This window comes from Ovis canadensis, chromosome 8, assembly GCF_042477335.2.
Source record: "Ovis canadensis isolate MfBH-ARS-UI-01 breed Bighorn chromosome 8, ARS-UI_OviCan_v2, whole genome shotgun sequence".
NCBI lineage: Eukaryota > Metazoa > Chordata > Mammalia > Artiodactyla > Bovidae > Ovis > Ovis canadensis.
Genome location: NC_091252.1, coordinates 32237356 through 32263618, shown reverse-complemented (window position 1 = coordinate 32263618; position 26263 = coordinate 32237356). Strand labels below are relative to the sequence as shown.

General features: G+C 38.1%; 1 protein-coding gene across 4 annotated transcripts in view; it reads left to right on the top strand.

Annotated features, from left to right (window-relative positions):
* DSE (dermatan sulfate epimerase) overlaps positions 1 to 25536 on the top strand; it is a 73833-nt gene extending 48297 nt beyond the window's left edge. For 3 of the 4 annotated variants that reach the window (XM_069599154.1, XM_069599157.1, XM_069599155.1), the window contains 4 exons: positions 12745 to 12998; positions 17061 to 17300; positions 19851 to 20058; positions 22856 to 25536. In XM_069599154.1, the coding sequence (XP_069455255.1) occupies positions 12745 to 12998; positions 17061 to 17300; positions 19851 to 20058; positions 22856 to 24617 (2464 nt within the window). In that variant the 3' untranslated portion in view covers positions 24618 to 25536. Of the gene's footprint in view, positions 1 to 12744; positions 12999 to 17060; positions 17301 to 19850; positions 20059 to 22316; positions 22414 to 22855 lie in introns of all 4 variants that reach the window. The other variant, XM_069599158.1, reaches the window with a different exon arrangement.
* Positions 25537 to 26263: the final 727 nt, after the last annotated feature.

Genomic DNA, 26263 nt, shown 5'->3' with positions numbered 1-26263 from the left:
CAAATCCCAAGTGTATCATTTCATTTCAGTGTTTATTTCTGACTTATGTTTAATTTTAAACATCTGAAATATTTACATGGTTCACAATTTACCATGTTAGGATCATATTACAAATAATGCCATGATAAATAACTTTATGCATATATGGTTTTCTGTTTTTGATATTACTGGGTCAAGATACAAAATCCATATAAAGTTTGTTGCCAAACTCTACCCCATAGGATTTATACTATTCTGCATCCCTGACAGCATTTTTAAGAGTGTTTCTATTTCTCCACAGCTTTTACTGGAGTGTTTATCATACTTGATTTTTTTTCACTGATTAGATTAGTTGTTGCAGATTTAATTTAAATTTCTTTTATAATAAGTGGAGATGAAAATTTTGAATGAGAGATGTTTGCCTTTTTGTTGTTGTTGTTACCTGTCTTGTTTGTCATTTGCTCATTTTTCCAATGAGATTTTTTTTTCTTGCTTTTAGGAGCCTTTTGGTATATAGGATAAGTCTAACTGTATTTAAGATACATGATTAAAATATTTTCCCCAGTTTATTCGTGTTTATTTGTGGTCTTTTTTTTTTTTCTATGCAAAAGTTTTTTGGGTTATTTTTGATTCATTTCATTTATATATGGCCAAAATTTTCACTCTTTTTCTTCTATTGCTCCTTGTTTTTGAATCTTAGTTGGAAAGGCTTTCCCTTCAGGTCACAAGGGAATTCATCTATGTTTTGCTTTAAGATTTATATTTCTAAAAAAAAAAAAAGATTTATATTTCTTACTTTACATTTAGATGCCTGATTGATTTAGAATTTATTTTCTTATGTTCTGTGAGGTTTGAATTCGGTTTTCTTTTTTCTTCAAATGACTATCTAATTGTTCCAATGTAACCTGTTAAAAGGTACTTCATTTCACTGTTGATTTTTGATCACATACCTTTATCATATACCAAGTTTCCATATGTTTTTGCATCTATTTCTGAATTTCCTGTTTGGTTCCATTGGTATGTATGTCTGTTCATATGTTAGTACCACTCTGTTCTGATGAGGGAAGTTTTGAAGTGTGTTTTCTTCTCTGGCAGAGCTAGTCACCCTCCATCACTATTATTCTCGATGACTTCCCAGGCTCTTCTTGCATGTTTAATTTTTTCTTAAAATGAAATTGTCTACTTCTAGGCATTTTTTCTCACATAATCACTGGATGCTTGCATAGTCATTGACTAAAGTGATGACATCTATGAATTGTTGAACTGAAACGTTTAGAAATGTTTTACATATATAAATATAAAGCATGCTAAAGATATAAAATACCAAGCTACTTTTTAAATGGCCAAAAGTCATTTTATTAAGCTTTTCTGAACAGTACAGGAAAATCTGTGTTATTCTCTCCTACACCTTTTCAAGTTTCAGAAATTTCTCTGTTATAACTGATTCTTTCATAATTCATTATTAGAATTTGATAGGTAAGCCTGTTTTAAACTGTAGTCCTTTGAGCTCTGCCATTCTTACAGAACAGAGGTCTTGTTATCAAATTTGAATCATCTTACAGTGTTTCTCCTACTTACCTTTTTAGGCTAGGCAATAGCCCAAAGCACACTTGGCCAGCAAAAATGGATTACAATTATGAGTGCTGTTTGGTTCCATTTATGTAGATTATACTTGGATAGCATAAATTGAGTATTTGGGTAAAAAGACTTTGTGTCAGTAAATTAAACATTGGAATAATGACATGGCAGTGCCATTTCCCTTTAACAACACTCTTCTATGTTTTATTTATATTAACTTGGTATGTTTTGACATTCAAACTAATTCATTTTCTCTGTAAACCATATAGAATACTTTTTAAGTAAAAAAGTATATTCTTTTTAGTTTCTGCTTTTGCATAATTGACTCCTCAATATTCTTGAGTAGGGCCAGACTGACCTAAACTATTATATTTTAGAATGTAATATTTGCAATATTAAATGTGGAGCTTTAAAATGAAGTTAAGAGGTAGTGCTCTATATTGAATCCAGTGATTTCATGAATATAGAAATGAAGACTGTGGAAGAAAATGGTCTTTTTTAGTTCTGAGTTGATACATCATTTTCCCCAAAGATGTCTTTGAAGTGAAGTGAAGTCGCTCAGTCGTGTCCAGCTCTTTCGACCCCATGGACTGTAGCCTACCAGGCTCCTCCATCCATGGGATTTTCCAGGCAAGAGTACTGGAGTGCGTTGCCATTTCCTTCTCCAGAGGATCTTCCCGACCCAAGGATCGAACCCAGGTCTCCCACATTGTAGGCAGACGCTTTACCGTCTAAGCCACAAGGGAAGTTCATAAAGATGTCTTTATATACAGTCAATTCTAGTTCTGTCCTTCTGCTATCCTAGCGGCTGTTTTCAAGTGGGCTTCCCAGGTGGGTCAGCAGATAAAGAATCCGCCTGCCAATGCAGGAGACACAGGAGACACAGTTTCAATCCCTGGGTCAGGAAGATCCCCTGGAGAAGGAAATGGAAACCTTCGCCAGTATTCTTGCCTGGGAAATCCCATGGACAGAGGAGCCTGGCAGGTGGCAGTACATAGAGTTACAGAGTTGGACATGACTGAAAGACTAAGTACGCACACAGGGTGCAAAGTAGAAGTTCAAAAAGGAAAACTCATTGTCTATTTCTGTGTCTCTAGTCTTGGCTAGCTTAAGGAGTTGAAGATTCTCAGCATGCAGGTTTAAGCCCAACAGCCCCTGGACCAGCCATCCCTGGAACAGTACATTAGGAGCCTCAGACTCACCAGAGGTCTGCAGGGAGAAGAATTGTTTCAGGAATGTTTTGTGGTTGGAATCAAATGTTCCTTGGGTGGACCCTGAAGAACCGCATGATCACACTGTCATTTCTCATGTCTGCCCCTTTCCCCACATCTTGTACCTTACTTCTCTCCTGAACATGGTGGGACTTTGGAACCCTGTGTTGTATTTCAGTGTAAGTGCCCTTCTGCCTAGTTAGCTCTTGATAGGTTTGCTGACTAGCTCTTTCTTCTGGCTGGGTTCTTATACAAAATTGGTGACTTTCTTTAAAAGCACAGTACTTCCCTCCAAGAAGAAGTAAAAATTCTAGATTCAGATAGTCCTGGATTCCGTTCATAACTCATCATTTAACTTAACTATGTGATCTTCAATGAATAATTTTCCTGTCCAAATACCAATTTTACAGTCCATGAAATGGGGATATTACATTTAATGTGAGTTTTGAAGATTAAGTGAAATAAGTGTAAAGGGTATGGCACACACTATGTGCTTAATTAACATGAAGCATAAATTTCTCTTTCCTCCCAACTATACTTAATTTTGCTTCAAGATGCAAATACCGCTCCTTAGCCTCCTGATCAAACACTTGGAATATGGACTACACGCCAGGCCAGAGTTGAGTTGAACATGCCCCTTAGGTAGCTCGCTGCCTGCTCAGAGGCACCCAGATCAAGTTTGTCTGTATTCCAGGCTTACTTGGCTCTTGTTGGCAGTTCACAATTCACAATTCTTAGGGTCTCACTGTGCTTCACAGACACGGCCAGGTTAGAAATCCACTTCCTTTGGCTAAATGTTGTAGGAATTACTTACAAAATGTAACATATTACTGACATTTAACATTTATGGCTAGTTTTTATGTTTAACTTAGCGGAAAAAAAGATGAATCACAACTGCCATTAGTCATATTTTTAAAAGCGTTGGTAACACGGAACTCTCCTAACTTACAGGAGTTTGTTTCCAAGCATACAGAGGCATTTGGTTGAAAAATGGAATGACTGTCTATCTGGTGACTGTCTTTAGGACACTTTTGGAATGAATGAATTGATTTACATTTAAAAATAGAACTGGCCTTATATTAGCGTGTTTTGTTGGTGTGACCAAGTACATGCTGTAGGCAAAGGTGTGGCTTATATGCAATAGACATAGCTTTAGTGAAGCTGGCAAATGTGAAGTTGGTGCTGCTCTGCTCTGTAAAGTTCTATTTGGGAATTTCTGAAGAGTTCATTGCTATGTTCTACATTCAAATTCTTAATTCCTTTAAAGCTTACTTCATTTTCTCTTAAATTTATATTCACATAAACATCTACTGTCTAAAATAAACCAGATTTTCAAATATGAGTCTTCTACTTTGTGAATTTACTATATAAATATTTTATAGATTATAAAACTATGTGTTATCTCAAAATGAAAAAAAAAGAAGGATGAGTTCCGCTTTTTGGAAAGGTTTAATAAACAGTGGAACCTCATTCAGACGTACCTGTGAAAACACATAAACTTACTATATCATGAATCAATCAAATCATGACCTTCAAAATGTAGTTATATATGAAAAACCTGGTATAAAATTGTCAAGCTGTAAAAAGTGCCCAAAAATAGAACTAATAATCAAAATATTATAAAGGGAGTTACATTATCTCATTGTTTCTAGTATTTTTAAAAATAAATTATTGATGCATTTAAATAAATATCAGTGATTTCTTGACAGCTCTTAGATTTTTAAATATAGAACCTCTATTACTCCAAATATTCACTTTAACAGTATTTGTCAATGAAATAGTATAAAATTTTAAATGATATTATACAGAGTATTCTGCAAACATTATAGTGCCTAAGGTTAATCTTAGATATGTAAGTATTAATCTTTTCACAGATAATAATTTTCTACAGACTATGTTTCTACTAAGACTATATGAAAAAGTTTTTAATATAATTATTTGATCACTTAAAACTCAAATCTATGCAAATGAAAGTAGATGCCAACATTGTTACTATGTTGACTATTTTATTATTTCATCAAGTAGGCCGTCAAGCTTTTAAGTAATAGGCTCCTTAGAGTGCCTATTTTTGTACTCTTTACATAGTAGTTCAAAAGCATTTTTGATAATAGAAGCAATCTGTCTTCATAAAATTATCATAAAAATTCTGATTAATGAAGCTACTAATTTTGGAAAGGTTACTATGACTCTTCCTTTTACAGTCATAACTTGATTTATGGCAACAGCACATCGTGATAAATCCTATGCCTTTCCCTATCAGTACTGTGCGTTCCAACCTGGGCAGTTCATAGTTTCTATGTTCACATCATTCTTTTTCATATAAATTCACTTAAATTCACCTTTGGAAATATTCTAGGCAGCAGATTTTAAAAATGTTGGACTCAGAATTCTTTTACACTGTTAAAAATTAATGACACTGAACATCAAAGAGCTTTGTTTATATGGGCTATGCCTATTAAAAGTTACTGTACTAGAAACTAAATCTAAGAAATTTTAAAAAATATTTATTCATTCATTTGAAAAAAAGATGTCCATTTCATAAAAACATAGGTAACATATTTTTAGGAAAAAATAGCTAGATTTTTGGAAACAAAATATTCAGTGTGAAAGAAGTCATTGTTTTACACTGTTGCAAATCATATCTGCTTATGTATTCAGTTGGTTGCAATGTAGTATTTAAGTTGAAATACATGAAGAAAATCTAGCTTCATACAGACATGTGACTAAAAACGGAGGGGTATTTGAGGAGTCTTTTCAGATAATTATGGATAGCTGCTTTGATACCATACTAGAACTTGACATATGATAGTTTTGTATAAGTTAGTTTTATGTGGAATCTGGATTTTAAAAGTTAGTTTCAATGTGGATTCTGAAATTATGTTAGTTAATAAGCTCCTTATATATTTTAACTGGTAAAAAGTCCATTGCTATGTTTTGCACTTAAAATGAATCTTTTATCTTTGCATGGTTTTGTAATCTCATGCTTGTTTATTTGAATGTTTATTCTCTGAGTTATTCCCATCTCTGAAATGCTGACACATTTGTATATGCATGCTAAGCCGCTTCAGTCGTGTCCGACTCTGCAAACCTGTGGACCATATCCTGCCAGGCTCCTCTGTCCATGGGGTTCTCCAGGCAAGAATACTGGAGTGGATTGCCATTTCTTTCTCCAGCAGATCTTCCCAACCCAGGGATTGAACCTGCATCTTTTATATCTCCTGCACATTTGTTATCACTGACCTCATCAAGAAAAGTCTTATTAAAATATTGTTAAACTTTTAAGTTCATGGTAACAAGTTTTCCAAAATTCTTTTTTTTTTTTTTGATTGAAATCTCAAATTTTGTCACTGTCAACAAAAACCTTTTCCTTGAACTGGAAGGCTTCCTTCTTTCAAGAGAACTTCCACTTAAATACCCAAGTCTAAAAAACTGAAATTTGTCAGTTAGTCATTCTCTCATGTAAAAATGGTATTTCATAAAAAAACAAAGAGCTGGTTCCTCTCTCAACTCAATACACAATTTCTTCTCCTCATGACAGTTATTTACTTTGCTACCCACAGTGCTTTATACATAACTTTCCATTTCATCACTCAGGATATTAGAAAGATATGTACTAAAAAGATAGATATTTTATAAAGTCAATCATTTTTACCACTTTATTAAGGATATTCTTAAATGAAACTGGGTTTATTAACGATATTATTAAGTGCAATTGTTTTTCTTTAGAACTTAGAGTGCACGGCAGTGTGCAGAATCTTACAAGGATTACTAGAGCAGTTCAGTGCACCCACCTGGATTCTTGCTGAGATGCCAACATTTTTAACCCACTAGTGCTTCCGCACCATCAGTGTGAATATCAATATATAACATCTTTATACTATTATGTGAGTAATTTTTATTCATGAATCTCCTGAAAGAGTCTCAAGGGACCCCAGGGGTTCATGGGCTACTGTTACTTCAAGAACAGCTCTCTAAACAGGTCAAAGTACAGCTTACAAAAAGAGGAATAGAGTAAAAATTTTCCTAACTAACCTCTTAACTTCTTTAATTTTCTTAACTAACCACCTCTTAACTGAATTGCCAATGAAATTAACCTCCATCCCTTGTGTAACAGGCAGCAGCCCTCAGAGATTGCTGAATGTCAAGGCTGCTGGGCCACCTTCTATTGTGTCTGTTCATTTCTGTTGCCACCAGTAGGATTATGTGCTTAGCAAGTATCAGTTGTATTTGTTCTCAAATCCATTTATGCCACTTTCACTAATACATCGTTGTTGTTCAGTCATTCAGTCATTTCTGACTCTTTGCGACCCCAGGACTGCAGCACGCCAGGCTACCCTGTCCTTCACCATCTCCACGAGCTTGCTCAAACTCATGTCCATTGGTGATGCCATCCAACCATCTCATCCTCTGTTGCCCCCTTCTCCTCCTGCCTTCAGTCTTTCCCAGCATCAGGTTATTTTCTAATGAGTCAGTTCTTGCCATCAGGTGGCCAAAGTATTAGAACTTCAGCTTCAGCATCAGTGCTTCCAATGAATATTCAGGACTGATTTCCTTTAGAATGGACTGGCTTGATCTTGTAGTCCAAGGGACTTTCAAGAGTCTTCTTCAGCATCACAGTTTAAAGCATCAGTTCTTTGACACTCAGCTTTCTTTATGGTCCAACTCTCATGTCCATACATGACTACTGGAAAAACCATAGCTTTGACTAGACAGACCTTTGTTGGCAAAGTAATGTCTCTGCTTTTTAATATGCTGTCTAGGTTGGTCATAGCTTTTCTTCCAAGGAGCAAGTGTCTTTTAATTTCATGGCTGTAGTTACCATCTGCAGTGATTTTGGAGCCCGAGAAAATAAAGCCTCTCACTGTTTCCATTGTTTCCCCATCTATTTGTCATGAAGTTATGGGACCAGATGCCAAGATCTTAGTTTTTTGAATGTTGAATTTTAAGCCAACTTTTTCACTCTCCTCTTTCACCTTCACCAAGAAGCTCTTTAATTCCTCTTCACTCTTTGCCATACTTGGCTGTCCAGTGGCTCAGACAGTAAAGCATCTGCCTACAGTGAGGGAGACCTAGTTTGATCCCTGGGTTGGGAAGATCCCCTGGAGAAGGAAATTGCAACCCACTCCAGTACTCTTGCCTAGAAAATCCCATGGACGGAGGATCTCGGTAGGCTACAGTCCATGGGGTCACAAAGAGACACGACTGAGCAACTTCGCTTTCCTTTTTCCTTTCTCTGCCATAAGGGTGGTGTCATCTGCATATGGCTTATTGATATTTCTCACAGCAATCTTGATTTCGGCTTGTGCTTCCTCCAGCCTGACATTTCACATGATGTACTCTGCATATAACTTAAATAAGCAGGGTGACAATATACAGCATTGATGTACTCCTTTCCGAATTTGGAACCAGTCCGTTGTTCATGTCCGGTTCTAACTGTTGCTTCTTGACCTGCATTCAGGTTTCACAGGAGGCAGTTAAGGTGGTCTGGTATAAGAATTTTCCACCGTTTGTTGTGATCCACACAGTCAAAGGCTTTAGTGTAGTCAGTGAAGCAGAAGTAGATGTTTTTCTGGAATTCTCTTGCTTTTTCTATGATCCAGTGGGATGTTGGCAGTTTGATCTCTGGTTCCTTTGCCTTTTCTGAACTCAGCTTGAACATCTGGAAGTTCTTGGTTCACATACTGTTGAAGCCTAGCTTGAAGAATTTTGAGAATTACTTTGCAAGTATGTGAAATGAGCGAATTGTGTGGTAGTGTAAACATTCTTCGGCTTTACCTTTCTTTGGGATTGGAATGAAAACTGACCCTTCCAGTCCTGTGGCCACAGCTGAGTTTTCCAAATTTGCTGGCATATTGAGTGCAGCACTTTTAACAGCATCATCTTCTAGGATTTGAAATATCTCAAGTGGAATTCTGTCCCCTTCACTAGTTTTGTTTGTAGTGATGCTTCCTAAGGCCCACTTGACTTCAAATTCTAGGATGTCTGGCTCTAGGTGAGTGATCACACCATCGTGGTTATCTGGGTCATGAAGATCTTTTTGCATAGTTCTTCTGTGTATTCTTGCCGCCTCTTATTAATATCTTCTGCTTCAGTTAGGTCCATACCGCTCTGTCCTTTATTCTGCCCATGAAATGTTGCATGAAATGTTCCATTGGTATCACTAATATTCTTGAAAAGATCTCAAGACTTTCCCATTCTATTGTTTTCCTCTACTTCTTTGCACTGATCACTGAGAAAGGCTTCCTTTTCTCTCTTTGCTATTCTTTGGAAATCTGCATTCAGATGGGTATATCTTTCCTAATATATATAATCACAAATACATTTAATTGCACAGTTTTAATAATATACAAATAGAATAAGTGTAAGTTTAAAAAAAGAATGTTTCTAAATGCTTAAATGCTTTGGAATGACTTACTATAACAAACTTCCATCATAATTTAATATGGATGAGATTAGAAAAAGTTTAGGGAAAAACTCAAAATTCTGGAAGGATTCTATATTCCTTCACAAATGTCTTTAATTTCTTCCTATATTAGAGAAACCAAGGCTGAAAATTGTGTTGTTATGTGTTCTTTGCAGGGAAAAATAATGACACTGATCCATAGACCCACAGTCAAAGAGAAGGCTTTTGGCTCCCCTTCAAAAGATTGGAGGATATGTATATATAGATATTTTAAAGTGAGATAAAATTCATAAATTAATATCTATCTTTTTTTATGATTCACCTCTTAACGTGATTCTTTAGTATAAACCTACTAACTGATGGTCAGAATGACATTGAGGAAGATATATCCTTTACTGCCATTCATGAGCTGGAAGCAAATTTCCTTTGGTTTCCATGACAGTAAAATATACTCTCATCCATAATTACTCTCTGTATCTCCATAAGAATTAGTGAAGAATTTAAGTAATCTCTTAGAAATGTAGCTATCACAGGTCAGATTTTATAATGATATAGTGATGCATCTGATGGTACCAGGAACTTTTTTTTAAGATTTTTAAATTACATAATTTAAAGGTTTTTTTTTTTTTGTTTTTAATGAAGCATTGACTTACAATGAGGAACTTTAAAAAGTCAGTGTACTAGTGTTTGGTTAAATTGGAAACTGCTTAGAATAAGCAACTGTATGTGGGAGCTTGGAAATTGTTTTTTATCTACAAAAGTAAGTTCACTGGTAAGTTCATTGGTGTATCAGACATGTCAGCCTGCAGGAGGTGGTCGCAGCTCATTGATGTCAGCTTTATCACAGCTGTGTGCGTGTGCTGTCATTGATAGATGACATGGTTGCAGAGACACAGGGCTGGGGGAAAAATGCCGTGGATTCTCTGTCTGGCTCCACGGTCACCTTGAATCAGTGAAGACTGTGTTTCTAACTCCCTGGCAGTGAGCTTGCAGTGTGAGTTGTTTTCTTTCCTAGAAATAGGGAATTAATTCACCCTCTTCACAGTCTGTTTACAACCAGTACACACACTGGCAAGCTGACTGGCAGGCTGGCTTTGTCCGTGGCCAACTGGTTAAGAAGCTCATCAACTTCAGTCATTTTAGCACCAGGCTGTATCATTAGCACAGCTAACCAAACACTGAGATTATTGTTAAATACCAAGCGATTCTTCCAAACTGCTGATTTCTTAATCATCACATATTCACTGTCAACAGTGTGGCCTACAGGCTTGTTCCTTCTTTTTTTTTCTTTCTTCCCCAAAAGATTTATTGAAAGTCTGCTGTGTGCCAGTCACTGTTATGGGATTGGGAATCCAGCAGTGAAAACAGCAGAGGAGAAAAGATAACCTTGCCTTTTAGAACTTCAGTTGTGGTAGAGGATATGTACACAGAAACCTGGGCTTCCTTGCTGGCTCAGACAATAAAGAATCTGCTTGCAACGTAGGAGACCTGGGTTCAATCCCTGGGTTGGGAAGATCCCCTGAAGAAGAAAGTGGTAACCCACTCCAGTATTCTTCCTGAAGAATTCCATGGACAGAGGAGCCTGGCGGGCTACAGTCCATGAAGGTCACAAAGAGCTGGACACGACTGAGCACACACGTGTCTATTGTGTGTTACCTGCTCAGTCATGTCCAGCTCTTTGTGATCCTATGGACTTACCCACCAGGCTCCTCTGTCTATAGAATTGTCCAGGCAAGAGTACTGGAGTGGGTTGCCGTCTCCTTCTGCAAGGCATCTTCCAAACCCAGGGATCAAACCTACGTCTCTGGCTTCTCCTGCATTGACAGGTGCGTTCTTTACCACTGCGCCACCTGAGACGCCCACACATAGACAGACGTACTTAAATGCCAGGAGGACAAAGAAACGAAGAAGATGAATGAAATGCCGTGGGTTGAGGAGTAACACTGAAATTCTGACAGAATGGGCAGAGAAGGCCTCACTAAGATGATCAGGTCTTTAGTATTGGGTTCGCCGAAAGGCTCGTTTGGGGTTTTCCATTATGGAAATGGAAATGATCCTATTGGCCAACCTGATATAAACTCCTAGAGGAGAAGCACAGTCTGGAAGAAGTAGTCTCTCAGAACTTGAGTTTTCTTCATCTGTGTCTGTGGGGTTTGTATGAGAGAAGTATTACATCTGAATTTTCACTGTGCCTGAAATTTTATCATCTCTTCTAAGTCGTGTATCTGGATAACCAACTATAGCAATCTGAGAACCTGTGTCTCTGTCACAGATATTTTCCTATCATGCAGTTACTGTCTACATCTCAAGATATTACGTATATTCATCACTACTTACAAATTACCATAGTTACTATCCTAGCCATTAAATCTTGAATTTTAATATCTTAATGAAGAAGCACATATATCACAGTTTTAAAAAAAATATCTGTACTGATCATTATATTTCAAAATAATATATTTCCTGGTACCCCTCTGTATTATATGTTAGGAGTTTTAAAACATATTGAGAAAGAGGCTGAGGCTTTACTAGTTTGCCAAAAAGAGGCTCTGGCATAGAAATGTTAAGCTTTCGTTTAATCCCTAATTGAGAGCTGTCTTCCACCTCCCACAAGTACAGTATACCCTTCATTTGTTTCCCTCTTTGAGAGATTACTCAAATACATCCTGAACAGATAGGAAGGGTTTCCTGGATCATTCCATAGAACTGTGATTGTGAAAGATCCTTTTTAGCTTCCTGTTTCCTGTAGCCACATACTATTAACGTATTGGGTTGGCCACAAAAGTTTATTCAGGTGTTTTTTTGCCAACCCAGTATTGCAGAATTACATAGCAAGTCAAGCAGACATGTAGCTTCCTAGAAAAGGACAGTTTTAATACTTCACGGATTAGCTTTTAGAATTCCCTAAAAAAGTACTTGAAGATTCTTGAAATAGTGCAGTTCACTCTGAGAAAAAATGAGATGCAGAAATGTAAGTTGGAATCGGCTCACTTTACTCACTTACACCAGCTTTTTAGCTACTCTCCTCATCATGATGTTGACCAAGTGCATCTGCCTAGATTGAGAGGACCTAGACTATATACCATGGTACCTTCACCTGGATCAGCCTATGGGAAATAAGATGGGATATATAAACGCTTTTAACTGTTTTAGCATGACCGTCGTAGAACAGAGCCAAGAAAGAACTCTACTGCAGGTAGAAGGGGAGGGTGAGCACTAGTTAATGGGTTAGTCCAGAGAATTTTGCTCTGTTACTACATATTATGTACTTTCAATCCCTCAAGAATATAAATATACTCTTCTATCTCTCATCAAGAGCTAAAAACCTAAAAATTAACATTTTAATGTTGCCAGAAACTGGAAAGAGAAAATGTTAAGTCTGTAATTTTCACATTAGACAGTCTTTTATGCTTGTGTCTTATGTGGAGGGAAATCTGGTTTTTACGTCATTCAACCTTCTGGACTGTACCTTCACTTGTGTCCTTTGTTGTTCTGGGAAGTAGATACTTGAAAAGTGTGATGAGACCTCTGAGCCATGTAGCACTCATTTGCATGGTCTCTTTTCCTTTATAGGTTGGTGAAAGATGCTCCTTGGGATGAAGTCCCACTCGCTCACTCCCTGGTTGGTTTTGCCACTGCCTATGACTTCTTGTACAACTACCTGAGCAAGACACAACAGGAGAAGTTTCTTGAAGTGATTGCCAATGCCTCGGGGTATATGTATGAGACTTCATACAGGAGAGGATGGGGATTTCAATACCTGCACAATCATCAACCCACCAACTGCATGGCCTTGCTCACAGGAAGCCTGGTTCTGATGAATCAAGGTGTGTATAGCCGAGAAATGCCTTGAGCTGACGTCGGTCACAGTTACCACACTGTGAACCAAACATTTCTATAACTAGTCTAAGTACGTGTTCACACTTGGCTCCTAACTAAGCCCAGACGATGATAATACCTTAGGCACTGCTTGGAGAGTTGAGAGACCTCTCTTTCCTCATTTCTGCTTGTTACGTTAGCCTGCTTATTATTTTAGTATGCTGTCTTATTGTCCCAAGTCATATCCGTACACACAGGATCAGTGGTGAATACTCCTTTTTCCAATTTTTGACAGTGAAGGCAACCAGCCTGGATAGAGTTTATAAAAGCTAAACAGGTGGTTTATTATTTGAACTGAATATTCCTCACACACAGATTGTGTGTCAATATATTGCTTCTTTTTTCCCCCTCTAAAGACTTTAAAAGAATCTATCTAAGGACTTCCCTGGTGGTCCAGTGGTTCAGACTTTGCCTTCCTTCCAATGCAGGGCATCCTTGTTCGATCCCTAGTTGAGGAGGTAAGATCCCACACACCTTGGGGCCACAAAACCAAATATAAAACAGAAGCAGTATTGTAACAGATTCAATAAAGACTTTAAAAATGGTCCACATCAAAAAAAATCTTTAAAAATAAATAAAATCAGTTAATCTAGATCATTCAGGTCAAATTTACAGTTGCCTTTTATGGACCATATAGCTGCTTTGCCTTATTGTATTATATAATTGCTAATATCACATTTTCTTTTTATAATTAAATTTATTTTTAATTGAAGAATAATTGCTTTATAATAATTGTGTTGGTTTCTGCCATCACATTTTCTTTGTTCTTGTAATTCTGACTTAATCACAACTCCTGTTGAGAGACATCTGTAAATAACTAAGGTCATGTTTAAGAAAAATGACCCTTGGTTCACAGTGAATTATTAGAATATTAAATACATACTAATAACTGGAAAATCTAAAAGAGTTTAACTCAAAAAAATTTTTTTAATTAAAAAAATTAAGAGTTTAATTCTTGATTATTTTCCCCATAAGACCTAAGCATTTTATAGATTATCCAGCATCAGATTTTACCCAAGCCTAAGTTTCTCCCTTGTCATATCAACCATCATTTTAAATTAGGTCTTAGAGGAAAGGAAACTAAAATTAATGGAGCATATGGCATGTGCTAATCCTTGCCCATATTTTATTGAATTCTCACGTCAACTGTATAAGGTAGCTGGGCTTTGGACCCAATTCTAGCCAAATTCAAACTTCATTGTCTTTCCACTACATTTTGTTGCCTTTCTGAAAATAAAAATTCAATTCATAGTAACTTAAGGAAAGCTTAACTAAGAGTGTAAATTTTTGCCCCCCACTCTCACGAATACAAACCAAATTTTAAAAGTCAGAAAGCCAGCCACGTGAACCTACCATCAGACCATTTATAAATCCTCAGGCCTGTGGAAAGACAGCATCATGAATTGGTGGAAAGAACCCTAGAGTGAGCTGGATGGTAGCCCAGGGCCTTGGATTTTAGTCTAGTACAGTTTAATTCCCTTAGATAAAGTTTTAGTTCTTTACCAGCAGGAATAGAGCTTATTTCTTCATTTTCCACAGTAGATAAGATTGTTCCAGATGATAAACAGGCACCTAAAATACTGGCTCACATTGGATCACAATTTGTATTTGGCCTTGGCAGGAGGTTTCGCATGCATTTGTTTTCTGAATAAAGTCATGGTTTGCTCTGGGACGCAGTCTTCCAGGGCTTCTCCACAAGCAGCGCCCACACGGACAAGAAGAGGGAACAGAGAAAGGAGGGGAACCCCTGGTCCTTCGCATCTCTGTTAGTTATCAGGCTTACAGCCCTTGCTTTCTCAGCTGCCTCGCTCTCCTCTAGGAGCTACGTTGGCCACACTGCACTGATGATTCCATGTGCTCAGAGCAGCCTTGTAGATCCTGACTGTGGTAGCTTCGACAGGTGTGGCTCCCACTGAATTCACATGACATCTCAGCAGTGGGAGAATTAGGATTTGGTGGCTCAGTTGGTAAGGAATCCACCTACAGTGCAGGAGGCCTGGATCCAATCCCTGGGTGGAGATCTCCTGGAGAAGGGAGTGCTACCCACTCCAGTATTCTTGTCTGGGGAATTCCACAGATAGAAGAGTCTGGCGGGCTACAGTCCATTTGGTGACAGAGTCGGACACGACTTAAATGAACTAACACTTTCACTTTCTGTTCTGCTAACCCAGTCTGAGGCTTGGCACAGAGGGCCCACAGGATCACATGTATTCAGTTTACAAATCAACTGGAAAGAAGACAGAAATGAAATGCTTAAATGATTACACCATACTTGTAATAAGACCAGGGAATGAGACAAAGAGTATCACGAAGTTATGATTAAATATCAAATGAGTGTATTAAGTTTGCATTCAGCAGAACAAGTTTAGATGATGGTTCATAGAACTTTGAAGGATACATAGGATATGGATAAGTGAAAATAAGGAGAAATCCAGGCAAGATATATGGGTGATGGAAAAAATACAGGGCAGAACATTAGTAACAATATCGGTACCTCGTATGGATAGATTTGGAATTTACAAAGGTAGGCATTACCTCATCTCTCCTGGATAAAGTGTTTTAGAAGGAAAAAATAAAGAAAATCAGGTAATGAGGAGCAGTGAAATAGCAGTCCTGATTTTAAACATCAGTCACATTGGTGTCTGGCTGGAGATGGAGGATACAGATGAGGAAAAGATGAAGATGATTGGGATTTAAACCCTAATAATTGGAAAATGGAAATTAAAACCTATCCAGAAAGCTGGTATGTCAGGTGTGGAGCTGGATGGGAGAAGGGGCCAGTGCACAGCAGAGCCTGAGAATGGTGTTCCCCCCATGAGATGAGATCTGGGACTCACTTAGGCTGGGACTTTGGCTTTAGGCTTGGACACATCTGGTGGTACCTGGGCCTCTGGAAGCCTGCATCCCCTTGGCACATCTAGTAGGCCAAGGTAGAAGGTTCAGCATGGAAACTATGCACATGTCTATGGGAAAGAAATAACAAGTCTACTCACATTAGGAGGCTGGGAGCTTAATTTGATCCTTTGGGGTTGTGTATTTTAAATACAAGCAAACAAAACAAACTTTAAATCTAAAGACCTAGGTTCAGATCAAAGCTCTGTTCACTTTTAGTCGTATGCCAGAGAACAAGTCAACCTCTCTGTAATTTCAGAGAAATAGTGCATAATTGAGTTGTTAAAAGGATTAAGTAAGGTTATGTTTGGTACTATGTAACTTGTAAATGCTACAGAATGTGAGGAATTGTTATTGTTGCCTAAATGCTGGTTTCACAAAAATGATAGAAAAATAGCATTTCTGAGTGAAAAGGATTTTATAAAATATTTTAGACCTTTAATTCTCAGTTGGGGAAAATGAAAACGGTGGCAGGTGAAGTACTTGAACAAAATCATGTAGCTCATTTTTGGCAGACTCGGGACTCCCAGTTGATTTTTGTCACCTTTAGACTACTCCAAGGGTCTCTCCACCCCACTGTGCTGCCTTGTCTGATGCTGTGACATCTAAAAGCACATAAAGGACGAGATACTGTCTGCTAAGAACAGGATAAGTTGGAGACTGTTCATTTAGCATTTCTAGAATTTGCAGCTTATTACAGATTCTGGAAAATAATGGCAACAGTTGTGAAGTGGAAAACTTCAAAAATATTTTCGGTTGGTGATTTTTAGAGAAATTGAATAAAAGTCTCAATATACAAGATCTTTTCTTGCAGGCATGAAGTATGTCAATCTGTAACCTCAGATGTGGTGTGATTTCAATTTATTAACGATTATTAAATTACTGATACTTATTGAAAGGTTTGCCTTTAATTAATAAATGACCTGTATCAAGAACTTCTTAACTTAAATCATGGACTCATCATAAACCTGGATTAGCAAGATGCTGTTTATAACATTGAAAAGTGAGAGTTTTACAAAGCACAATTTGCATAAAGTAGTCAGATAACCCAGAGGGTTCAATTTGGCCACATTTGTGTTTCTGCTTAGTCATTGTTTCCATGTGTTTTCATCCCTTAGGGTACCTTCAGGAAGCTTACTTATGGACCAAACAAGTTCTGACCATCATGGAGAAGGCTCTGGTCTTGCTCCGAGAGGTGACAGACGGCTCCCTCTATGAAGGGGTTGCATATGGCAGCTACACCACCAGATCACTGTTCCAGTACATGTTTCTTGTTCAAAGGCACTTTGACATCAACCACTTTGGCCACCCATGGCTTAAACAACACTTTGCGTTTATGTATAGAACCATTCTGCCAGGTACAGTAAAGACTTAGAAGTGAAAAAACCTTTAAACTATTATAATTTTTTCTGATTATGAAGATGGGCTAGATTAAGAAATGTGGGATTTGAGCCATATTGAGGTTAAAGGGATTTTTTTTTTAATCAAAGAATTTAAGAGTTGTATATAGCCAAGAATATTCTGGATGTTAATGTGAGGATTTCTGATTTAAATATTATAAAATGTGGAATATAACAGGTCAAATATAATTTGTAGTCCCATGGTACTTTTATTTTTGTGTGTATACAAACTTGGGTACATATACAAACTCTTTTTCATGAATCTAAAAATATAAATATTTATGATTTTATGTTATTTTCCTTTATGTATAAACCCTAATTAATCCTTTTTTTTTTTTTAGTTTTAAATTTTTTCTTCTAAACTATACAGACATAATTCAAAATAGAGATTACACTTGCAGGTTTAGTATTCTCTTTAAATATTTTTGGGTTTGATCCCTGGGTCGGGAAGATCCCCTAGAGAAGAGAATGGCTATCCACGCCAATATTCTTGCCTGGGGAATTCCATGGACAGAGGAGCCTGGTGGGCAATAGTCCATATTGAAATAAATGGTATAAAATATAGAAAGCTAACCAAAAAATGAATATCTATGAAACCTCTAATTTCTTGTTGTTATGTGGTAAGCTTTTAAGTAAGCATTTTAAGAGAGAAGCCTTTTATTCTCACTAAATTCATTTCTAGGACAGACTATAACTCTGCTTACTTCTGAACAGGAGTAAATTTTCATCAGGCTGGATTCTTCCCCAGTGAAATGCAGTTTTTAGTTGAGTGATTCTAGACCTACAGCAAACAATCCAGGTTTTAAATCTTTTTGCTCTGGCTATATACTCATGGATTGGATAGAACCTCCATTATTGCATTGTTATCAAAAAAATACTACAGAGCCCCCAGAAGAACCATGTTATGATTTGGTTTAGACTCACATTCAGAACCCTATTGTTTTATTGCTTATCCTTGCACATTCAGGAGCGGCCTCTTGTTTCTTTATCTTGGTAAACACAGGCCATCTAAAGCAAGGGGGGCCTTTAAGGAGCCTCAAAGCTTTGTAATTTGATCTGAGATCTAATAATCTGCCACACTGGGGCTTTGACTTGCTGTGAACTGTGTATATGGCTACTTCCTAAGGTGGAAAAGACAATATAATCACCTTTAAGTGGAGAACTCATGTGTTTGTTTCAGTTAGTGAAACAACCTTTATTGAACATGGATGTGCCAGGCACTGTCATAGGCAAGGGATTCAAAGAGTAATAAGACATACAACTGCTTTTAAAATACTCACAGATTAGCAAAAGATTCAGAAAGTCACAATTTATAATAAGATTTACTTGGACATGCATTTACTAAACTGGCAGGAGCAAAAACATTAGCTATAAATTATGTAACTACGATCATGCAGGCATTTTTAGAAGGGATTCTGTGTTAAGTCAATCTGTTCTCAACAACATTTTTTTTCCTCTACACTATCTGTTCTAGTAACAATTATCCCTGTCTGAACCAGAGTTTTCTCCCATTATTCTTTTTCAAGGATGCCTGGAGTATATCTGTTCTTACTTGCTTCTGTTTTTCTGACCTATTCCAGTATGATCTTTACATTTTTTTCTCTTTTCTTCAACTTCTGACAGTACATGTGGGCAGGATCTTCTCTGGGAATGGTTTTGTTTTCTTCCTCCAGATACTCAGTTTCTCCCCTAAACCTTCTAATTTCCACTGTTGTTGCTGTTCATTCGCTAAGTCATGGACTCTTTGTAACTCCATGGACTGCAGCAAGCCAGGATTCCCTGTCCTTCATTATCTCCTGGAGTTTGCTCAGGTTCATGTCCTTTGAGTCGGTGATGCCATCCAACCATGTCATCCTCTGCCACTGTCTTCTCCTTTTGCCCTCAATCTTTCCGAGCATCGTGGTCTTTTCCAATGAGTTGGCTCATGGCATCAGGTGGCCAAAGTATTGGAGCTTCAACTTCAACAGCAGTCCTTCCAGTGAATATTCAGGGTTGATTTCCTTTAGGATTATCAACTGGTTTGATCTACTTGCAGTCCAAGAGACTCCCAAGAGTCTTCTCCACTTCTGCTGTATTGAATGCCAAATTGAAACACTTTATGTTATTATCTTGGCCTGGGATGTGGGATGTGTTGGTGGAAAAGCTAGTGCTCATTCCAGGTGCAGGGACTCACCATGCACAAGAGGATAGATAGCCCATGTATCCATGCAAGTATAATTGCATATAGCATGGACACTGGAAAATGAGGAAGCTGAGCAACATACGTAAGCATTCCATTACCAATGACAAGTTGCCACATAACAAGCTGATACACAAGGTTTGTGGAAGACCTTTGGAAGGATTCTGATTAATTGGGGTAGAGCAAAGGGATCATGGTTCTGTTTCTTATTTTTATGCTAGAAGACAGTTGATTCCAATTTGCAACAAGGATTCAGAATCATTGTTTGGGGCGTTATGGAAGTATGTAGTTTTAAATTTATCTTAATTCTGTTAAACGTCTTTCCTCAGGATTTCAAAGAACTGTGGCTATTGCAGACTCAAATTACAACTGGTTTTATGGTCCGGAAAGCCAATTAGTGTTCCTGGATAAATTTGTCATGCGTAACGGCAGTGGCAACTGGTTGGCTGACCAGATCAGAAGGAACCGTGTGGTGGAAGGTCCAGGGACGCCGTCCAAAGGGCAACGCTGGTGTACTCTTCACACGGAATTTCTCTGGTATGCTACATTGTACTGGCTTGAAAGAGAAATTGTACCCAGGGGCACTGTGTGTTAAATTTTTTTGCATTAAAAAAGAAAAACTCATCTCTTCATGCCACTGACGCACTCACAGCTTCTGTTCAGTTCATATTGCAGTTTGGAGACTCTGTTAGAAATATTTCCTTCCATTTAAGATGTAATTACTCTTTGCTATTTTTGCTTTTCTTGTATTAGAGATATCCTTGGCTCACACTGTTTCATAGATATGCATGTTTTGATTTACATCATTTTTGAAATCATCTAAAGAGAAAACCCGCAAAATTTAGACCTAGTTTTTCTGATAATCACACCGAAGGAAAAAAAAAGGTAGTAAAATGTTTTGTTTTGGTAAATGGAGCATTATAATCTTCTAATAGCAAAGCTGTTACTAAATTTTCAAAACTATTTAAAAGTATTTGACAGTATTTGACAGTTTTACTTTGATAATAAAAGAACCATGTAATTTTTTTTGCCTTAATCTTTTAAGCCTAGAAAGAGCAGCCAGGGTCTCCTTTTTTAAAGTACTGCCAAATACATTGTTGGCATCCAATAAATTAAAGTTAAAATAAAAGTTACAGAGAATTGGTTAATCGTTAATCCCTGATGTCTTTTCAAGCTATTGGAATTTGCATTCAACTACAAAGTAAGTCAAAAGTAAGTAAGCAAGCTTGCAAGGTTTGATTGCTTCTTTTCATTAAAAAAAAAAACCCAAGAGGAAGAAAAATGTTAGTAGAGTGATAACTGTCATAGTTTAACCATCATTTTTAAAAACAATCTTCACAGATGAACTACATATATTAATAAGTAGCCATTCCTGACTCCATTTAGGGGTATGAAGTAATTACTTAATAGTATCTTCACTTACTCATAAATAAACAACCAAGAGAATTCTATAAAGCTGCTTCTAGGAGTCAGATTAATGGTAAGTCTAACTTGGTTCAGAATGTGCCTTTATGGGAATATGAAAACTGACTCAGGGATTTCCCTGGTGGTGTTAGTGGTTGAGGAAGTAAGATCCCGAATGCCGTGTGGCCAAAAAAAAAAAAAAAAAAAAAGAGAGAGAGAGGGAGAGAAATAAATGGTAAATACCTGAAAAAATGACCAAAACCTGAGAGAAGGATGGCCAGTTTGTTTATATCTGGATTTGTTAAATCGAGATAATTAAGCCAACCCTCTACTCAAAGTAGAGATTTTTGATGTCCTGAAACAAACTCCAAAACAGCCCAAATCGAGTACCAATAAGCTGAACCCTACCACAGCTGACCGATTCACTTTAGAGACCTATCTAAGAGCCAGCACATGTCTGCCTTCCCTCCCTTGAGCAGCAGATCACATGAACCTGCCAAGGCTGTTGTCTGAAGTCACCAAAAGCAAAAAGTCATCTTCATTATTATTTTTACAGCCTTTCTGAATCAAGACCTGTGTTTTTAACCTGTGTTAATTAAGTAATGTTAATTATTGTCTTACTTTGATAATAAACCTGTATCATAAATTAAGATAAGAAATGTATTATTGAAAAAGCGTGCAGATTAAAACAAAACAAAACCTTTGGATTTTTGTCTGGACTGAACAATGGGAGGAACAATCATAAATCCCCCCCCCCCACTATGAGATTGTTTCCTGAATTTCATGCATTTATATTCTTAGATATTGCATTGGCAGTAAATTTTATCTAATATATGGAATTTGACTGTATTTAAATTTGTTTTTTTAGAGGGGAGGAAAGTACCAAATTTGAATTTCAGTTTTTTGCAGAATAGTACTTGCTTATCACTAAGTGATTGTGCTGTGCTGTGCTTAGTCACTCAGCTGTGTTCGACGCTGTGACTCCCTGGACTCCAGGCTCCTCTGTCCATGGGGATTCTCCAGGCAGCAGTGCTGGAGTGGGTTGCCATGCCCTCCTCCAGCAGGTCTTCCCGACACAGGGATTGAACCCAGGTCTCCCACATTGCAGGCAGATTCTTTACCAACTGAGCCACCACGGAAGCCCAAGAACACCGGAGTGGGTAGCCTGTTCCTTCTCTGGGGGATCGTCCCAACCCAGGAATCGAACCAGGGTCTCCTGCATTGCAGGCGAACTCTTTTACCAGCTGAGCTACCAGAGTAGGCCACTCAAGGATTGCTAGAGTCTAAATATTTTTTTAAAGATTTTTTTTTGATGTGGCCCATTTTTAAAGTTTGTTTAAAATTAAAAGTTTGTTTTAAAAATTTAACAAATTTTATTGAATGTGTTACAGTGTGGCTTCTGTTTTATGTTTTGCTTTCTTGTCCACGAGGCAAATGGGACCTTTGCTCTCCAACCAGGGACTGAACCTGAACTCCCTGCATAGGAAGGTGAGGTCTTAACCACTGGACCACCAGGGAGGTCCCTAGAGTCTAAATCTTAGTGTGTGGTTTCCTAGAATAGGAGCCCCTCAACTAGAGGTTTGGGTGAGCTGCTTAATTCTATGAGCCCCAGTCTCATTTGGGTGGCAGTTCTGAAATCATTAAGTGAGGAAGGTCCATGTAGAGATGATCAGCAGCGGTCATTTCAGGCTCACACCCTTCACAGATGTAAAGGTACACTTGTCTCCCATTCGCCAAGGATATTCCTCTACACGCTGATTGCGCATGGGTGTTTTCAGAAAAGTCCATAATGCAATCTACACGCCAGCGCTCTGGGTAGCATCTGTGTGTTGTTTCCTCTAGCCACGTTGCCATGTGGCATCACTGTTCTGATATGTCCTTTCACTTCTATCAGAAAATCATGTAATTTTTTTAAAATTAATTCTTTCAGGTACGATGCCAGCTTGAAATCTGTCCCCCCTCCCGATTTCGGCACCCCAACATTGCATTATTTTGAAGATTGGGGCGTTGTGACTTACGGAAGTGCACTGCCTGCAGAAATCAATAGATCTTTCCTTTCCTTCAAGTCAGGAAAACTAGGGGGACGTGCAATATATGACATTGTCCACAGAAACAAATACAAAGACTGGATCAAAGGCTGGAGGAATTTTAACGCGGGGCATGAACATCCTGATCAAAACTCGTTTACCTTCGCTCCCAACGGTGTGCCTTTCATTACTGAGGCTCTCTACGGACCGAAGTACACCTTCTTCAACAATGTTTTGATGTTTTCCCCAGCTGCCTCCAAGAGTTGCTTTTCTCCCTGGGAGGGCCAGGTCACAGAAGACTGTTCATCAAAATGGTCTAAATATAAGCACGACCCAGCAGCTAGCTGTCAGGGGAGAGTGGTTGCCGCAGTGGAGAAAAATGGAGTGGTTTTCATCCGAGGAGAGGGTGTGGGTGCTTATAACCCCCAGCTTCACCTGAGGAACGTTCAGAGAAATCTGATCCTCCTGCATCCGCAGCTTCTCCTCCTTGTGGATCAGATACACCTGGGAGAGGACAGCCCCTTGGAGAGGGCAGCAAGCTTCTTTCACAATGTGGATTTTCCTTTCGAGGAGACGGTGGTAGATGGGGTCCACGGAGCTCTCATTAGGCAGCGAGATGGCCTCTATAAAATGTACTGGATGGATGATACTGGCTACAGTGAGAAAGGAACCTTTGCCTCAGTGACATACCCTCGCGGCTATCCCTACAACGGGACAAACTACGTGAATGTCACCACGCACCTCCGAAGTCCCGTCACCAGGGCAGCTTACCTCTTCATAGGGCCATCCGTCGATGTTCAGAGCTTCAGCATCCACGGAGACGCTCAGCAACTGGATGTGTTCGTGGCCACCAGCGAGCATGCCTACGCCACTTACCTGTGGACAGGAGAGACCGCAGGGCAGTCGGCCTTTGCGCAGGTCATTGCTGACCGGCAGAAAATTCTGTTTGACCGGAGTTCAGCCATCAGGAGCAGCATTGTCCCAGAGGTGAAGGACTACGCGGCTCTGGTGGAACAGAACCTGCAGCATTTTAAGCCCGTGTTCCAGCTGCTGGAGAAGCAGATCCTGTCCCGCGTCCGGAACACAGCCAGCTTTAGGAAGACTGCTGAGCGCCTGCTGAGATTTTCAGATAAGAGACAGACCGAGGAGGCCATTGACAGGATTTTTGCCATATCACAGCAGCAGCAGCAGCAGCAGAGCAAGTCCAAGAAGAACCGAAGGGGAGGCAAGCGCTATAAATTCGTGGATGCTGTCCCTGATATTTTTGCACAGATTGAAGTCAATGAAAGAAAGGTTCGTCAGAAAGCTCAGATCTTAGCACAGAAAGAGCTGCCCATAGATGAAGATGAAGAAATGAAAGACCTTTTAGATTTCGCAGACATAACGTACGAGAAACACAGAAACGGTGATGTGATGAGTGGCCGGTTTGGCCAGGCTCGGATGGTGACGACGACTCACAGCAGAGCCCCAGCGCCGTCCGCCTCATACACCCGGCTGTTTCTGATTCTCAACATTGCTGTTTTCTTTGTCATGTTGGCAATGCAACTGACTTATTTCCAGAGGGCTCAGAGTCTTCATGGCCAAAGATGTCTCTATGCAGTCCTTCTAATAGATAGCTGTATTTTATTATGGTTGTATTCTTCTTGTTCCCAATCACAGTGTTAGTATTGAAACTATAAGTGGCTTGATTGTTTTGTGGTCACAAGTCTATGCAAAAAGAAAAGAAAAATTCATTGCCCTAGTTTATTACTGGATTTTTTTTTTCAGATTCTTTTAACAAATTAAGGGGAAAGTACTTCCACACAAGGAATCAGGGACATGGAGAACTCAGTATGCATAGAGGCAAAGAATTAGAAATAAGGGTAGCTTGATTGCCACATGGTGTTTCTGGAAATGTTTGGCTTGGCTGAATTAGGAATCCATATAATACTACTCTTAAAAGAACAAAAAGTCTGGTTTTAAGTACTGTTTCTTCTTAAGAGAAAGAGACTTAGATAGAATTGGATTTTATTAATATTAATTTAATGCTATTAGCACTCTCCAGATACTATTTTATGGAAAGACTGAGGCACAGAATTCTGAAAAATACAGAAAGTTTTTTAATGTTGTAATCATGTTAAAAATAAATGTTGGTAAGTCCTGGTTATGATGGTGTCAACTTCCTTGGAGAAAAATTCATGTGAATAACAGTGTCTGCATATTGGGTTACTGTTTAGATAACATGGTAAAATGATGGCAAAAGGTTGTTAAAAACTTGAGATATATCTCTAGGAGAAAACATGTATTAGTGAATGAACATTTCCTTGATGATGTTGATTTATGCATACACATAATTGACTGCTTTTACACATCCATTGTTTGTTCAATAAGTAAAACAATTACAGGTAACTTAGTTTCCTATTTTCCTTCTATGGAAAACTGTTACAGACCCAATGACTAACTACAAAATAAAATATTTTATATTTGACTGTTGATTTCAATACCAAAGAAGATGGGGAAGCTAAAATTTGAATATAATTCTCATGTTTTTTTAATAGAAAACTTTCTCTAAGTTTATTTTGCTAAATAAACATCATAATTGTGACTTTTCTGCAGTGTCTTTCTTTTTTCCATTCCATTCCATTTCCATTCCATTCAACATGTATTCAAGAGTTTTGAAATCTTTGAAGAAAACTGTTTATTTGAACTTGCGTTAATTAAGCATAAGTTGGAATAAGCAAAATAAGTTGCTTATTTTTTTGTTGTTGTTTAAACATATTTTAAACAGCTAAACAAAAGCCAAATTCTGATATTTAGGTAATATCAAACTTTAAAAAACTATTTTAAAAATTTTGTTTGATTAAATAAGAGCAAGGGCTGCTCTCTGGTTGCAGTGTGCGGGTTTCTCATCGTGGTGGCTTCTCCTGTTGCAGAGCAGAGGCTCTAGGGCCCTCAGGCTTCTGTCGTTGTGGTGCACGGGCTTAGTTGCCCCGAAGCATATGGAATCTTCCCAGACCTGGGATCGAACCAATGTCCCCTGCACTCCAAGACGTATTCTTAACCAGTGGACCACCAGGGAATCCCAGTACCAAACTTTTAAAACATAAAATTTTCGAATTGTGATTAAGTCCTCAGGAGGTAATAGCAGTACTGACTACCGGATATGTATACCACAGATTGTTATTTCAGCATAAGAAAATGATATACTTAAAAGGAACTTGAGTGGATTGTCTTACATTTAGCATATTTGAGTCTTCTATATTTCTCCCTCAAAAACAGAGAGTATGTTTGGCTCAAGTTTATAAGAATACATTTGCTGATACAAATCTAAG